At 45.5% G+C, this 19,120-nt stretch overlaps 1 protein-coding gene across 1 annotated transcript in view; it reads right to left on the reverse strand.

The window, feature by feature from the left end:
- The window catches only part of ECE2 (endothelin converting enzyme 2), a 98,536-nt gene that overhangs the window by 45,831 nt on the left and 33,585 nt on the right, over positions 1–19,120 (reverse strand). The window contains exon 4 of the mRNA XM_088479772.1: positions 18,122–18,337. Coding sequence (XP_088335898.1) covers positions 18,122–18,337 — 216 coding nt within the window. The remainder of the gene's footprint in view (positions 1–18,121; positions 18,338–19,120) is intronic.

The following is a 19,120-nucleotide window of genomic DNA, read 5'->3' on the forward strand; positions in this document are numbered from 1 at the left end:
CCTCTGTATGCAGACAACACTGCTCTCTCCCAGTCTCCTCACCCAACATTGGCACAGTGCTATCGTGCAGCTCCGGGAACACATGCAGCCAATGGTGCATCCCTGTACAGATAAGTTATCCAACCAGCTGCGGGAGAGGAGAGCGATTGCCCTCATGCTGCCGGGAGTTGTAGTTTGGCATAGGTTTATAAGCTTATTGTGCACTGAGCGTCGCTCTAGGACTACAGAGACCATCATGCAAAGTGAAGCCTACTGCTTTCCTAACTTTATTAAACCGGACAAATCAATGGAAGGCAGTCTAATAGTAAAATCTGGGCCTGATTCAGACCCGGTCGCAAGCGCTGAGCGCTCGCAACCAGGTCGATGGTGGCCCAGAGCGCATGCGTACGACGGAGCCGGCTCTGTCGTGCGCATACGAGAGACCCGGATAGCGATGGGCAATCCGTCGCTCCGGGTCTCGTACCAAAGGGGGCGTGCTGTCGCTGTTGAGTGACAGCACTCCCCGTTTGGTGGGCGGGGCGGGGGGGCGGCTGCCCAGACGGAGGCGTTCCCATGAGACCGTCTTCCGTCTGGGGGCGGCCCCACTGACATCGCAAGTGATGTCAGTGAGAGAGCTTTCAGCTCTGTTTGAGCCGAAAGCTCTCTGGGGCTTGCGGCCACGAGACCCTACCACAAGGGTCTCGTCGCAAGCCCGATGGTCGGGATGGTCTTGACCATCGCAACCATCATCATGGCCGCTCGCTACAACTATGCGAGCGGCCAGGAAGCCGTTCTAAAAAAAAAAAAAAGACCGGCCCTGATTCAGAGTGAGCGCTCTGTCACAGTGTCCGGCTCTGAATCAGGGCCTCTGTGTGATATGTTCATCACTGCATCAGAGCCAGATTAAGGGCCTTATTCAGACCCGCTCGCGAGCGCAGAGCGCACGCAAGCGGGTCAATGGTGCCTAGTGCGCATGCGCACGACGGAGGGAGCTCCGTCGTGCGCATGCGCGAGACCCGGGGAGAGAAGGGAAGCCGTCGCTCCAGGTCTCACACTAAATGGGGCGTGTTGTCGATGTTGATTGACAGCACGCCCCCTTTGGTGGGCATGCCGGGGGCGTGGCTGCCAGACGGAGGCGTTCCCATGGGAACGCCTACCGTCTGGGACCGGCCCCACTGACATCACTAGTGATGTCAGTGGGAGTGATTTTGGCTCTGATAGAGCCAAAATCACTCCAGGGCTTGCGGTCACCGAGACCCTATCGCAGGGTCTCGTCGCAAGCCCGATGGTCGCGATGGTCTTGACTATCGCGCCCATCCTCATGGACGCTCGCATAAGCTGTGGGTGGTAACCCACAGCTATGCGAGCGTCCAAGAGGCCGCTCCAAGTTTAGGTAGGAGGGCCCTGATTCAGAGCGAGCGCTCTGGTCAGAGCGTCCAGCTCTGAATCAGGCCCACAGTAAGCTCAATCCTATTAGGTGCATGTTTGTTTCATGAAACTTACAGACATCGCACAAATGAGCAACCAAGAAATGGCAGAGATAATTAGAAATGCAAATTTGTGGTACTTGCGGCGAGGGTATATAACTTTTCCACAAAATGCGAAGTGCATTAAAAAGTGGGGACACCTTCCTGGACCCAAACAAATAACAACTGATATAGCAGGAGCATATAGCAGGCTGATAGTGGCCATAAGGAAAATACTGGAGGTTTTTAAAAAGTATCAAATTTCTAATTTGTGCACTTTTAATTAATGGTTGAAAAATTATAGAGAGCAAGTGTTTTTCAGCAAATTAAAGCCTTTCCAGCATTCTGGGGTTCAGAAAAATGACTGTATATTAATTTTGCAGTATTTTATACAAGTTTTTTTTAACAAGATGGAAAAAACACTTTTACTTCTTATCTGTAAGTGAAAAACCCCTCTACTCTCAATACAACACCCCCACATACCTGTCCCACATCATTTTCATCTCCACGTCCATGTCCCACATCATTTACACTTCCACATACCTGTCCAACATCATTTACACCTCCACATACCTGTACCACATCATTTACACCTCCACACACCTGTCCCACATCATTTACACCTCCACACACCTGTCCCACATCATTTACACCTCAGAATACCTGTCCCTCATCATTTACACCACTACATACCTGTCCCTCATCATGTACACCTCCACATACCTGTCCCACGTCATTAACACCTCCACATACCTGTCCCACATCATTTACACCTCCATGTACCTGTCCCACATCATTTACACCCCCACATACCTGTCCCACTTCATTTACACCTCCACATACCTGTCTCACATCATTTATATTGCCACATACCTCTCCAACATAATTTCCACATTCACACACCTGTCTCACATCATTCATACCTCCATGTACCTGTCCGACATCATTTACATGACTACATACCTGTCCCACATCATTTACACCTCCACATACCTGTCCCACATCATTTACACCTCCACGTACCTGTCCCACATCATTTACACCTCCATGTACCTGTCCCACATCAGTTACACCTCCACACTCCTGTCCCACATCATTTACACCACCACATACCTATCCCACATCATTTACACCTCCAAATACCTGTACAACATCATTTACACCTCCACGTACCTGTCCCACATCAATTACACCTCCACAAACTTGTCCCACATCATTTACAACTATGCGTACCTGTCCCACATCATATACAGCCCCACATACCTGTCCCATGTCATTTACACCTCCACATACCTGTCCCACATCATTTACACCTCCATGTACCTGTCCTACATCATTTACACCTCCACATACCTGTCCCACATCATTTACACCTCCACGTACCTCTCCAACATAACTTGCACATTCACATACCTGCCTCACATCATTTATACCTCCATGTACCTATCCCACGTAATTTACACCTCCACATACCTGTCCCACATCACTTACACCCCCACATACCTGTCCCACATCATTTTCATCTCCACGTACCTGTCCCACAGGATTTACACCTCCACATACCTCTACCACATCATTTACACCTACACGTACGTGTCCCACATCATTTACACCTCCACAAACCTGTCCCACATCATTTACATCTACACGTACCTGTCCCACATAATTTACACCTGCACGTACCTCTCCAACATAATTTGCACATTCACATACCTGTCTCACATTATTTATACCTCCATGTACCTGTCCGACATCATTTACACCAGTACATACCTGTCCCTCATCATATACACCTCCACATACCTGTCCCACATTATTTACACCTCCATGTACCTGTCCCACATCATTTACACCTCCACGTACCTGTCCCACATCATTTACACCTCCACATACCAGTCCCACATCATTTACACCTACATGTACCTGTCCCACATAATTTACACCTCCACATACCTGTCCCTCATGATTTACACCTCCACGTACCTGTCCAACATAACTTACATATTCACATACCTGTCTCACAACATTTATACCTCCACATACCTGTACCACATCATTAACACCTCCACATACCTATCCCATATCATTTACACTAACACATACCTCTCCCATATCATTTACACCTACACATACCTCTCCCACATCATTTACACCACTACATACCTGTCCCTCATCATTTACACCTCCACATACCTGTCCCACATTATTTACACCTCCACATACCTGTCCTACATCATTTACACTTCCACGAATCTGTTCCACATCAGTTAACCTCCACATACCTGTCCCACATCACTTACACCTCCACATACCTGTCCAACATCATTTACACCTCCACATACCTGTCCCACATCACTATATACCGGCACTACATCATTTACACCTCCACATACCTGTCCCACATCACTATATATCTGCACTACATCATTTACACCTCCACGTACCTGTCCCACATCATTTACACCTCCACAAACCTGTCCCACATCATTTACACGTCCACATACCTGTCTCACATCATTTACACCTCCACATACCTGTCCCACATCACTTATACCTCTATATACCTGCACTACACCATTTACACCTCCACGTACCTGTCCCACATCATTTACACATCCACATACCTGTCCCACATCATTTACACCCCCACATACCTGTCCCACATAATTTTCATCTCCACGTACCTGTCCCACATCACGTACACCTCCATATACCTGTCCCACATCATTTACACCTCCACATACCTGTCCCACATCATTTACACCTCCACATACCTGTCCCACATCATTTACACTTCCACATACATGTCCCTCATCATTTACACCTCTGCTTACCTGTTCCACATCATTTATACCTCCACATACCTGTCCCACATCATTTACACCACTACATACCATGTTCCACATCATTTACACTACAACATACATGTTCCACATCATTTACACCTACACATACCTGTCCTATATTATTTACACCTCCACGCATCTGTTCCACATCAGTTAACCTCCGCATACATATCCCACATCACTTACACCTCCATATACCTGTCCCACATCATTTACATCTCCACATACCTGTCCCACATCATTTACACCTCCACATACCTGTCCCACATCAATTACACCCCCACATACCTGTCCCACATCATTTTCATCTCCATGTACCTGTCCCAAAGCATTTACACGCCCACATACCTGTCCCACATCATTTGCACCTCCACATACCTGTCCCACATCATTTACACCTCCACGTACCTGTCCCACATCATTTTCATCTCCACGTACCTGTCCCACAGCATTTACACCTCCACATACCTCTACCACATCATTTACACCTACACGTACGTGTCCCACATCATTTACACCTCCACAAACCTGTCCCACATCATTTACATCTACACGTACCTGTCCCACATCATTTACACCTGCACGTACCTCTCCAACATAATTTGCACATTCACATACCTGTCTCACATCATTTATACCTCCATGTACCTGTCCGACATCATTTACACCAGTACATACCTGTCCCTCATCATATACACCTCCACATACCTGTCCCACATTATTTACACCTCCATGTACCTGTCCCACATCATTTACACCTCCACGTACCTGTCCCACATCATTTACACCTCCACATACCAGTCCCACATCATTTACACCTACACGTACCTGTCCCACATAACTTACACCTCCACATACCTGTCCCTCATGATTTACACCTCCACGTACCTGTCCAACATAACTTACACATTCACATACCTGTCTCACAACATTTATACCTCCACATACCTGTACCACATCATTAACACCTCCGCATACCTATCCCATATCATTTACACCTACACATACCTCTCCCATATCATTTACACCTACACATACCTCTCCCACATCATTTACACCACTACATACCTGTCCCTCATCATTTACACCTCCACATACCTGTCCCACATTATTTACACCTCCACATACCTGTCCTACATCATTTACACCTCCACGAATCTGTTCCACATCAGTTAACCTCCACATACCTGTCCCACATCACTTACACCTCCACATACCTGTCCAACATCATTTACACCTCCACATACCTGTCCCACATCACTATATACCGGCACTACATCATTTACACCTCCACATACCTGTCCCACATCACTATATATCTGCACTACATCATTTACACCTCCACGTACCTGTCCCACATAATTTACACCTCCACAAACCTGTCCCACATCATTTACATGTCCACATACCTGTCTCACATCATTTACACCTCCACATACCTGTCCCACATCAGTTATACCTCTATATACCTGCACTACATCATTTACACCTCCACGTACCCGTCCCACATCATTTACACCTCCACATACCTGTCCCACATCAATTACACATCCACTTACCTGTCCCACATCATTTACACGTCCACATACCTGTCCCACATCATTTACACCCACACATACCTGTCCCACATCATTTTCATCTCCACGTACCTGTCCCACATCATTTACACCTCCACATACCTGTCCCACATCATTTACACCTCCACATACCTGTCCCACATCATTTACACCTCCACATACCTGTTCCACATCATTTACACCTCCACATACCTGTCCCACATCATTTACACCTCCACATACCTGTCCCACATCATTTACACCTTCACGTACCTGTCCAACATAATTTACACCTACACATACTTGTCCCACATCATTTACACAACTACATACCTGTCCCTCATCATTTACACCTCCACATACCTGTCCCACATTATTTACACTTCCACATACCTCTCCTACATCATTTACACCTCCACGCATCTGTTCCACATCAGTTAACCTCCACATATCTGTCCCACATCACTTACACCTCCACATACCTGTCCCACATCATTTACACCTCCACATACCTGTCCCACATCACTTATACCTCTATATACCTGCACTATATCATTTTCATCTCCACGTACCTGTCCCACAGCATTTACACCCCCACATGCCTGTCCCACATAATTTACACCTCCACGTACCTGTTCCACATCATTTACACCTCCACATACCTGTCCCACATCATTTACACCTTCACGTACCTGTCCAACATAATTTACACCTACACATACTTGTCCCACATCATTTACACAACTACATACCTGTCCCTCATCATTTACACCTCCACATACCTGTCCCACATTATTTACACCTCCACATACCTCTCTTACATCATTTACACCTCCACTGATCTGTTCCACATCAGTTAACCTCCACATATCTGTCCCACATCACTTACACCTCCACATACCTGTCCCACATCATTTACACCTCCACATACCTGTCCCACATCACTTATACCTCTATATACCTGCACTATATCATTTTCATCTCCACGTACCTGTCCCACAGCATTTACACCCCCACATACCTGTCCCACATCATTTACACCTCCACATACCTGTCCCACATCATGTACACCTACATGTACCTGTCCCACATCATTTACACCTCCACATACCTGTCCCTCATCATTTACACCTCCACGTACCTGTCCAATATAATGTACACATTCGCATACCTGTCTCACATCATTTATACTTCCACATACCTCTCCAACATAATTTGCACATTCACATACCTGTCTCACATCATTTATACCTCCATGTACCTGTCCGACATCATTTACACCACTACATACCTGTCCCTCATCATTTACACCTCCACATACCTGTCCCACATTATTTATACCTCCACGTACCTGTCCCACATCATTAACACCTCCACGTACTTGTCCCACATCATTTACACCTCCACATACCTGTCCCACATCATTTACACCTACACATACCTGTACCACAACATTTACATCTACACATACCTGTCCCACATCATTTACACCACTACATACCAGTCCCTCATCATTTACACCTCAACATACCTGTCCCACATTATTTACACCTCCACATACCTGTCCTACATCATTTACACCTCCACGCATCTGTCCACATCAGTTAACCTCCACATACCTGTCCCACATCACTTCCACATACCTGTCCCACATCATTTACACCTCCACATACCTGTCCCACATCCCTTATACCTCTATATACCTGCACTACATCATTTACACCTCCACATACCTGTCCCACATCATTTACACATCCACATACCTGTCCCACGTCATGTACACGTCCACATACCTGTCCCACATCATTTACACCACCACATACCTGTCCCACATCATTTTCATCTCCCCGTACCTGTCCCACATCATTTACACCTCCATGTACCTGTCCCACATCATTTACTCCTCCACATACCTGTCCCACATCATTTACACCTCCACATACCTGTCCCACATCATTTACACCTCCACATACATGTCCCACATCATTTACACCTCCACATACATGTCCCTCATCATTTACACCTCCGCTTACCTGTTCCACATCATTTATACCTCCACATACCTGTCCCACATCATTTACACCACCACATACATGTTCCACATAATTTACACTACCACATACATGTACCACATCATTTACACCTACACATACCTGTCCTACATTATTTACACCTCCACGCATCTGTTCCACATCAGTTAACCTCCGCATACATGTCCCACATCACTTACACCTCCATATACCTGTCCCACATCATTTACACCTCCACATACCTGTCCCACATCACTTCCTCCTCCACATACCTGTCTCACATCATTTACACCTACATGTACCTGTCCCACATCATTTACACCTCCACATACCTGTCCCACATCACTTCCTCCTCCACATACCTGTCTCACATCATTTACACCTACATGTACCTGTCCCACATCATTTACACCTCCACATACCTGTCCCTCATCATTTACACCTCCACGTACCTGTCCCACATCATTTACACCTCCAAATACCTGTCCCACATCATTTACACCTCCACATACCTGTCCCACATCACTTATACATCTATATACCTGCACTATATCATTTTCATCTCCACGTACCTGTCCCACAGCATTTACACCCCCACATACATGTCCCACATCATTTACACCTCCAAATACCTGTCCCACATCATTTACACCTCCACATACCTGTCCCACATCACTTATACCTCTATATACCTGCACTATATCATTTTCATCTCCACGTACCTGTCCCACAGCATTTACACCCCCACATACATGTCCCACATCATTTACACCTCCAAATACCTGTCCCACATCATTTACACCTCCACATACCTGTCCCACATCACTTATACCTCTATATACCTGCACTATATCATTTTCATCTCCACGTACCTGTCCCACAGCATTTACACCACCACATACATGTCCCACATCATTTACACCTCCACATACCTGTCCCACATCATTTACACCTACATGTACCTGTCCCACATCATTTACACCTCCACATACCTGTCCCTCATCATTTACACCCCCACGTACCTGTCCAACATAATTTACACATTCACATACCTGTCTCACATCATTTATACTTCCACATACCTCTCCAACATAATTTGCACATTCACATACCTGTCTCACATCATTTATACCTCCATGTACCTGTCCGACATCATTTACACCATTACATACCTGTCCCTCATCATTTACACCTCCACATACCTGTCCCACATTATTTACACCTCCACGTACCTGTCCAACATCATTTACACCTCCACGTACCTGTCCCACATCATTTACACCTCCACATACCTGTCCCACATAATTTACACCTACACATACCTGTCCCACATCATTTACATCTACACGTACCTGTCCCACATCATTTACACCTCCACATACCTGTCCCACATTATTTACACCTCCACATACCTGTCCTACATCATTTACACATCCATGCATCTGTTCCACATCAGTTAACCTCCACATACCTGTCCCACATCACTTACACCTCCACATACCTGTCCCACATCATTTACACCTCCACATACCTGTCTCACATCACTTATACCTCTATATACCAGCACTACATCATTTACACCTCCACATACCTGTCCCACATCATTTACACCTCCACATACCTGTCCCACATCATTTACACCTCCACATACCTGTCCCACATCATTTACACCACCACATACCTGTCCCACATCATTTTCATCTCCACATACCTGTCCCACATCATTTACACCTCCACATACCTGTCCCACATCATTTACACCTCCACATACCTGTCCCACATCATTTACACCTCCATGTACCTGTACCACATCATTTACACCTCCATGTACCTGTCCCACATCATTTACACCTCCACGTACCTGTCCCACATCATTTACACCTCCACATACCAGTCCCACATCATTTACACCTACACGTACCTGTCCTACATAACTTACACCTCCACATACCTGTCCCTCATGATTTACACCTCCACGTACCTGTCCAACATAACTTACACATTCACATACCTGTCTCACAACATTTATACCTCCACATACCTGTACCACATCATTAACACCTCCGCATACCTATCCCATATCATTTACACCTACACATACCTCTCCCATATCATTTACACCTACACATACCTCTCCCACATCATTTACACCACTACATACCTGTCCCTCATCATTTACACCTCCACATACCTGTCCCACATTATTTACACCTCCACATACCTGTCCTACATCATTTACACCTCCACGAATCTGTTCCACATCAGTTAACCTCCACATACCTGTCCCACATCACTTACACCTCCACATACCTGTCCAACATCATTTACACCTCCACATACCTGTCCCACATCACTATATACTGGCACTACATCATTTACACCTCCACATACCTGTCCCACATCACTATATATCTGCACTACATCATTTACACCTCCACGTACCTGTCCCACATAATTTACACCTCCACAAACCTGTCCCACATCATTTACACAACTACATACCTGTCCCTCATCATTTACACCTCCACATACCTGTCCCACATTATTTACACCTCCACATACCTCTCCTACATCATTTACACCTCCACGCATCTGTTCCACATCAGTTAACCTCCACATATCTGTCCCACATCACTTACACCTCCACATACCTGTCCCACATCATTTACACCTCCACATACCTGTCCCACATCACTTATACCTCTATATACCTGCACTATATCATTTTCATCTCCACGTACCTGTCCCACAGCATTTACACCCCCACATGCCTGTCCCACATAATTTACACCTCCACGTACCTGTTCCACATCATTTACACCTCCACATACCTGTCCCACATCATTTACACCTTCACGTACCTGTCCAACATAATTTACACCTACACATACTTGTCCCACATCATTTACACAACTACATACCTGTCCCTCATCATTTACACCTCCACATACCTGTCCCACATTATTTACACCTCCACATACCTCTCTTACATCATTTACACCTCCACTGATCTGTTCCACATCAGTTAACCTCCACATATCTGTCCCACATCACTTACACCTCCACATACCTGTCCCACATCATTTACACCTCCACATACCTGTCCCACATCACTTATACCTCTATATACCTGCACTATATCATTTTCATCTCCACGTACCTGTCCCACAGCATTTACACCCCCACATACCTGTCCCACATCATTTACACCTCCACATACCTGTCCCACATCATTTACACCTACATGTACCTGTCCCACATCATTTACACCTCCACATACCTGTCCCTCATCATTTACACCTCCACGTACCTGTCCAATATAATGTACACATTCGCATACCTGTCTCACATCATTTATACTTCCACATACCTCTCCAACATAATTTGCACATTCACATACCTGTCTCACATCATTTATACCTCCATGTACCTGTCCGACATCATTTACACCACTACATACCTGTCCCTCATCATTTACACCTCCACATACCTGTCCCACATTATTTATACCTCCACGTACCTGTCCCACATCATTAACACCTCCACGTACTTGTCCCACATCATTTACACCTCCACATACCTGTCCCACATCATTTACACCTACACATACCTGTACCACAACATTTACATCTACACATACCTGTCCCACATCATTTACACCACTACATACCAGTCCCTCATCATTTACACCTCAGCATACCTGTCCCACATTATTTACACCTCCACATACCTGTCCTACATCATTTACACCTCCACGCATCTGTCCACATCAGTTAACCTCCACATACCTGTCCCACATCACTTCCACATACCTGTCCCACATCATTTACACCTCCACATACCTGTCCCACATCCCTTATACCTCTATATACCTGCACTACATCATTTACACCTCCACATACCTGTCCCACATCATTTACACATCCACATACCTGTCCCACGTCATGTACACGTCCACATACCTGTCCCACATCATTTACACCACCACATACCTGTCCCACATCATTTTCATCTCCCCGTACCTGTCCCACATCATTTACACCTCCATGTACCTGTCCCACATCATTTACTCCTCCACATACCTGTCCCACATCATTTACACCTCCACATACCTGTCCCACATCATTTACACCTCCACATACATGTCCCACATCATTTACACCTCCACATACATGTCCCTCATCATTTACACCTCCGCTTACCTGTTCCACATCATTTATACCTCCACATACCTGTCCCACATCATTTACACCACCACATACATGTTCCACATAATTTACACTACCACATACATGTACCACATCATTTACACCTACACATACCTGTCCTACATTATTTACACCTCCACGCATCTGTTCCACATCAGTTAACCTCCGCATACATGTCCCACATCACTTACACCTCCATATACCTGTCCCACATCATTTACACCTCCACATACCTGTCCCACATCACTTCCTCCTCCACATACCTGTCTCACATCATTTACACCTACATGTACCTGTCCCACATCATTTACACCTCCACATACCTGTCCCACATCACTTCCTCCTCCACATACCTGTCTCACATCATTTACACCTACATGTACCTGTCCCACATCATTTACACCTCCACATACATGTCCCACATCATTTACACCTCCACATACCTGTCCCACATCATTTACACCTACATATACCTGCACTATATCATTTTCATCTCCACGTACCTGTCCCACAGCATTTACACCACCACATACATGTCCCACATCATTTACACCTCCACATACCTGTCCCACATCATTTACACCTACATGTACCTGTCCCACATCATTTACACCTCCACATACCTGTCCCTCATCATTTACACCCCCACGTACCTGTCCAACATAATTTACACATTCACATACCTGTCTCACATCATTTATACTTCCACATACCTCTCCAACATAATTTGCACATTCACATACCTGTCTCACATCATTTATACCTCCATGTACCTGTCCGACATCATTTACACCATTACATACCTGTCCCTCATCATTTACACCTCCACATACCTGTCCCACATTATTTACACCTCCACGTACCTGTCCAACATCATTTACACCTCCACGTACCTGTCCCACATCATTTACACCTCCACATACCTGTCCCACATAATTTACACCTACACATACCTGTCCCACATCATTTACATCTACACGTACCTGTCCCACATCATTTACACCTCCACATACCTGTCCCACATTATTTACACCTCCACATACCTGTCCTACATCATTTACACATCCATGCATCTGTTCCACATCAGTTAACCTCCACATACCTGTCCCACATCACTTACACCTCCACATACCTGTCCCACATCATTTACACCTCCACATACCTGTCTCACATCACTTATACCTCTATATACCAGCACTACATCATTTACACCTCCACATACCTGTCCCACATCATTTACACCTCCACATACCTGTCCCACATCATTTACACCTCCACATACCTGTCCCACATCATTTACACCACCACATACCTGTCCCACATCATTTTCATCTCCACATACCTGTCCCACATCATTTACACCTCCACATACCTGTCCCACATCATTTACACCTCCACATACCTGTCCCACATCATTTACACCTCCATGTACCTGTCCCACATCATTTACACCTCCACATACCTGTCCCACATCATTTACACCTCCACATACCTGTCCCACATCATTTACACCTCCACTTACATGTCCCTCAACATTTACACCTCCACATACCTGTTCCACATCATTTATACCTCCACATACCTGTCCCACATCATTTACACCACCACATACATGTTCCACATCATTTACACTACCACATACATGTTCCACATCATTTACACCTACACATACCTGTCCCACATAATTTACACCTAAACATACCTGTCCCACATCAGTTAACCTCCGCATACATGTCCCACATCACTTACACCTCCATATACCTGTCCCACATCATTTACACCTCAACATACCTGTCCCACATCACTTACTCCTCCACATACCTGTCTCACATCATTTACACCTACATGTACCTGTCCCACATCATTTACACCTCCACATACCTGTCCCTCATCATTTACACCTCCATGTACCTGTCCCACATCATTTACAACTCTGCATACCTGCCCCACATCATTTACACCTCCACTTACTTGTCCCACATCATTTACACCTCCACATACCTGTCCCACATCATTTAACCCATTTTTTAGCTTTTTTGAGAAATTTACCTGAAAATAAAATAAAAAAATTCTACCTTTTCCCTGCTCTGGGGGATGCGCGTAAAAAATTGCAACTTTTTTTTCTGGAAAATCAATGCGAGTTTGGAATTGGATTGCAAATGGAATTTGCAGTGCAAGTTCTCTGTGAGAACGGCTTTCAGGACCCTCCACGCACCTAATATGCACCCTGCTGTTCCCAGTACTATACATACATTATTGCAAATAGTCTAAAGGTATAAAATTAAAAAAATGCAAAGATCAAAAAAAATATACATATACACTGCAAACTTTGCGCCATCTGGCCACCCTATGTACAGACGGTATACGTTCAGGAAGCCGGCGGACGCAATGCCGACCGCCGGCTTCCAGACTACTTAATCCCGGTGAGGGGTAAATGACAGGCGTCTAAATCTAGACACCTGTCATTTTACCCGATTGAAGGGATGCCAGGCGCGGACAGCTGCGGGGGGGGGAGGGTTAGGTTTAGGGGTCCCGGGGGGGACTTAGGGTTAGGCAACCCCCCTGGGAGGTTAGGGTCAGGCTAGGGGAAGGTGGGTTAGGCACCCCAGGGGGAAGGTTAGGATTAGGCACCCCCCCGGGGACTTAGGTTTAGGCGGCAGGGGAGGGGGGACTAGGGCTAGGCACGGGGGGGGGAGAGGTTAGGGTTAGGCACCCTAAAGGAGGGTTAGGGGGTAAAATTAGGTTAGTTTATACTTACCTTTAAGACAAACAAGATTTCATCCTCTGTTGGGCTGCTGCTACCGGCGGTAAATCTTACCGAATGCGTACAGACATGGACACGCACATATACTGACTGCAATGTCAGACTGCACCCAAATACAGACATAGGGACTCCCAATCCCTCCAATCCAGCAATTCATGCAACAACTAATAATGCATCAAGTTTATCACAATAGGTGCACATTTCAGTTGGTTTTGTTTGGTTCCAAACAATAGTAGAGATGTCAATAGTATGTACATTGGCCCTCATTCAGAGCCGCTCGTAAGCGGCCGCTCGTTCGTTCTGACCGATGTTCGCACATCTGCGCATGCGTACGGATTTTAATACGCATGCGCGAACCAGTCAGTGTGGCCGAAAATCGTCTGCTCACTATATAGCGAATGCCTGCTACTTTGAGTGACAGAAGGAGGCGTATGTGGGTGGTAACAGGGCAAGGTGTTTGAAAACGGGGAGTGAAATTCAGAACGCAGGCGTGATTAAAGGTCAAAACGGGCGTTTTAAGGGAGTGCATAATTAATCCAGCAGCGTCATTGACCACGTCACTTGTTTTTTTTTAACTCAGAACTGCTTGCAAAATAGCAGTTGAAAAAACCAACCTCAAGAATAGCGAGCAATTCATACGCTGTACGATGTACTCGATTAATCTATTAAATAGCGGACATGACGTATGGTGCGAGCGGCCAGGGGGCGTATTTTTCAAAATTACAACCGCAAGTTTTGCTCGCTCGTTCAGACTTAGAGGCGTGAACAGACCGCAAAGTGCGAACGGTTCATTTGAATAGCCACCCCTTTTTAGAAAACGAACGACCGCAAATAGCGAGCGGCTCTGAATCAGGCCCATTGTGAGTTGGCAAATATGGTCAAAAATAAACACATTTGTAAACTCAGGTTTCCCTAAACTTTATCCTCTAAGTCTGGCAGACATGTTACATGCAGGAGTAAATGTGTGTGTATCCAACATAGTAATTACCTCACTGCTTCTGTTCATTATGAGGGGCTCCATGATTCTTCCTTTGCGTTCAGCAAAGGTCACAGAGACCCTGCAGCAGCAGGCACTGCCTCATTCAGATGCGTCCCTTCCATGAGGCTGCTGTTGCTGTAGGGATGGCCATCGATGATTCATAATCATTGATGGTTTATGGCCGATGTTGAATACTTTTGCTATCGATGGGGAAAAACCAGATGGTTTCCCTCCATCGATGTCTAAGCATAAGTGAATGTTTTGTTTTTTTACAAGGTGCCGGGACTCTGAGCATAGCTTCGCCCCCGGCTCCCTCGAACCCCACCCCCAGGTTCTTATTGGCCCACGGGCCAGTCAGTCAAAAAACAGGGATGACCATCAGTTGGTGAACCATCGATGGCCATCCATTAAATAATTTGTAACCATTGATGGCTACTTGTTCTTTTGCCATCAATGGTAACCATCGATGGTCATCCTTATGCTGCTGATCTCCATGGGCCAGAGAAGCATGTGATGAGCTCCACCAATCAGAGATCAGCACATGCCTCTCTGACCTTTTATGGTGTCACATGGGACACTGCACTTGGGCACTCAGGGCCTGATTCAGACCCCGGTCGCAAGCGCTGAGCGCTCGCAACCGGGTCGATGGTGGCCCAGAGTGCATGCGCACGACGGAGTCTGCTCCATTGTGCGCATGCGCAAGACCCGGATAGCGACGGGCAATCCGTCGCTCCAGGTCACGTACCAAAGGGGGCGTGCTGTCAATGTTGAGTGACAGCTCGCCCCCTTGGTGGGCGGGCCGGGGGAGTGGCTGCCCAAACGGAGGCGTTCCCATGTGAACGCCTCCATTTGGGGGCGGCCCCACTGACATCACGAGTGACGTCAGTGGGAGAGATTTCGGCTCTGTTAGAGCTGAAATCTCTCTGGGGCTTGCGGCAACGAGATCCTACCACAAAGGTCTCGTCGCAAGCCCGATGGTCGCAATGGTCTTTACCATTGCGACCATCTTCCTGGCCACTTGCTATAGCTGTGGGTGGTCACCCACAGCTATGTGAGCGGCCAGGAGGCCGTTCTAAAAAAAAAATAGCCTGGCCCTGATTCAGAGCGAGCTCTCTGTCATAGCGTCCGGCTCTGAATCAGGGCTTCAGTGTGTCCCCCGATGCTCTGTACCTACATGTAGGGTTGTGGATAGATCCTCCTTCAGTAGATGTACCCTGACGTCATCAGTTACTATCCACGTGGACATAGAGTGATGATGAGGCGTTTTGCTGTAAATTACAGCATTATGGCCACGCCCTTTGCTGCATAATGATTAAATTGCATGATTATGTCATGGGGACAGGTCCATAATTACCTGGTTCTCAGAGCCACCTGCACAGCCTATCTAGACCTCCCCCTACCTGGATTTCCAAGAGATCTATATAATAAAGTAGATAAGGATGCACTGGACATGACCTATTGCTTACATGAATAATCCATTTTGCTGCTAGAAATGCTTAAAAACTTCAGGGATTCCCTTTCCTGCTGTCATTTATTAATTGATTGTGAAATTTTCAAATAAAATAAATAAATCAGTGTCTAAAAATAATTTTTTAGTAACATTAATACATTAAAACAAATGCTTTTTAACGTGAACAAAAATATAAAATGTAATGCGTTTGCCTTGTTTCCGCCATGCTGAGATGGTGACAAAGGAAGCGTTATGGCAGCGGTGTTTGTTAAGGCATAGAAAACCCTTTTGCAGTTGTGGTTATCGCTGGAAATAACAATAGTATCACTGACGTTAACTCTTCCTATATAGGATGATGTGATAACGAGTCCTATAGCCGTCATAAACCCCTGTTTTCATTTGCAATAGGGCTCTATGTGGATTAATGGACACCTAATACTCCTATAGGAGGCAATTATTTGTAATGCTTGACAGCAGTGTTTTTCTTTCTAAATAAACCCTCAATCTTGAACACCTGCTTAAAAATGTTTTGACTTGAGCAACCTTCATTTGGTGTATCTTGGTAACACATAGCAATAGTGATTTTCATTATCTAACCTTTATCTGCATAGTCTATAGTTACCTTGTCACGTTTGTATTGTCTTATCTATATACAACTATATGGATATATTTTGTATTGTTGGCATTCACCTTTCAGCTTTGTCACTCTTCCATGCTGCTGCATTCGTTTCTACTTCTCTCTTATATTTTCTTCCTTCCTGTCCTTTGTCAATTAATTGTTTTCCCTGTCTACCATCTTGATACCTTTATTCATTTTTCTCTGTCTAGAAGTTTCTCTCTCACCGAGTATATGTTTCAGCACAGCCTGATTTTGGTCCCAGATACTGTTGAATGTGTTCCATCTTGAGCGGCCATCAGGCAGTGGATTCCTCTTCATCCAGCCCCCACAAGAGTACTGATAGAAGTCTTGACATGGATCCACCTCTCTATCCAGGGAATCAAGTATATGGCCAGCTACAGAAACACAGGCCTCTGAGAGACACAGTGAATGGGACTTGTCTGAGGATCAGAGGACAGAAGAGAGAAAGCCTTACTTTGCAGCAATGGTTGATAGTTTAAAATAAATTGTTGATTTAAAGCAGAGGAGATTGGAAGACGAAGAGGTACTATGGAGAGAGATGGTAGACAAGGTTAAGAACAAATAAGAGCATTGAGGGATAGGGGCTACAGTAAGAGGTGAGAGATAAAGAATTATGTCTCTCAACTGTTCCAGTCTAGGCAGGACATTGCCGATATGAGGACACTGCCCTATCATCCCACCAGTCGGCAAGTTTGTCTTAACACTCAGGATACTGGGGAGTTTGTCCCTGTCCACTATCCTGAGTGAGTACATGACTATGGTGGTAAGCCAGTGATGCGTCCACCTGCCACTGGTGCATGGCAAAACACTGACTACAAGAAGGCCAGCGTTGGGGCACATGGTGTAGTGAGCCGTACTTATAGCAGCAAGTCATCAATAACGACAAATGAGGAAAATGGTAAGAGGAGTGTTGAGAAAAATATTGGCAAAAGGCTGGCAGCATAGTTTCCTTACCCTTTGAAAACACTGTCATATATGCTTGTCTGTTATATAATTAACCAAAGGGCAAACCATAGTTACACTAAGGGCCTCATTTATCAATGAGTTTTGTCATACACAACGAGTTTTAAAACTTGTTGCGTTTGATAAATAGTGCTCAAGCCAATCAGCTCCCAAATTACTTTTAAAACAGATGACAGTTAGGAGCTGATTGGCTGGAGCACCATTATCATACACAACGAGTTTTAAAACTCGTTTTGTAT

The sequence above is a fragment of the Taudactylus pleione genome, unplaced genomic scaffold (assembly GCF_031769625.1).
Source record: "Taudactylus pleione unplaced genomic scaffold, aTauple2 ptg000244l, whole genome shotgun sequence".
Lineage (NCBI taxonomy): Eukaryota > Metazoa > Chordata > Amphibia > Anura > Myobatrachidae > Taudactylus > Taudactylus pleione.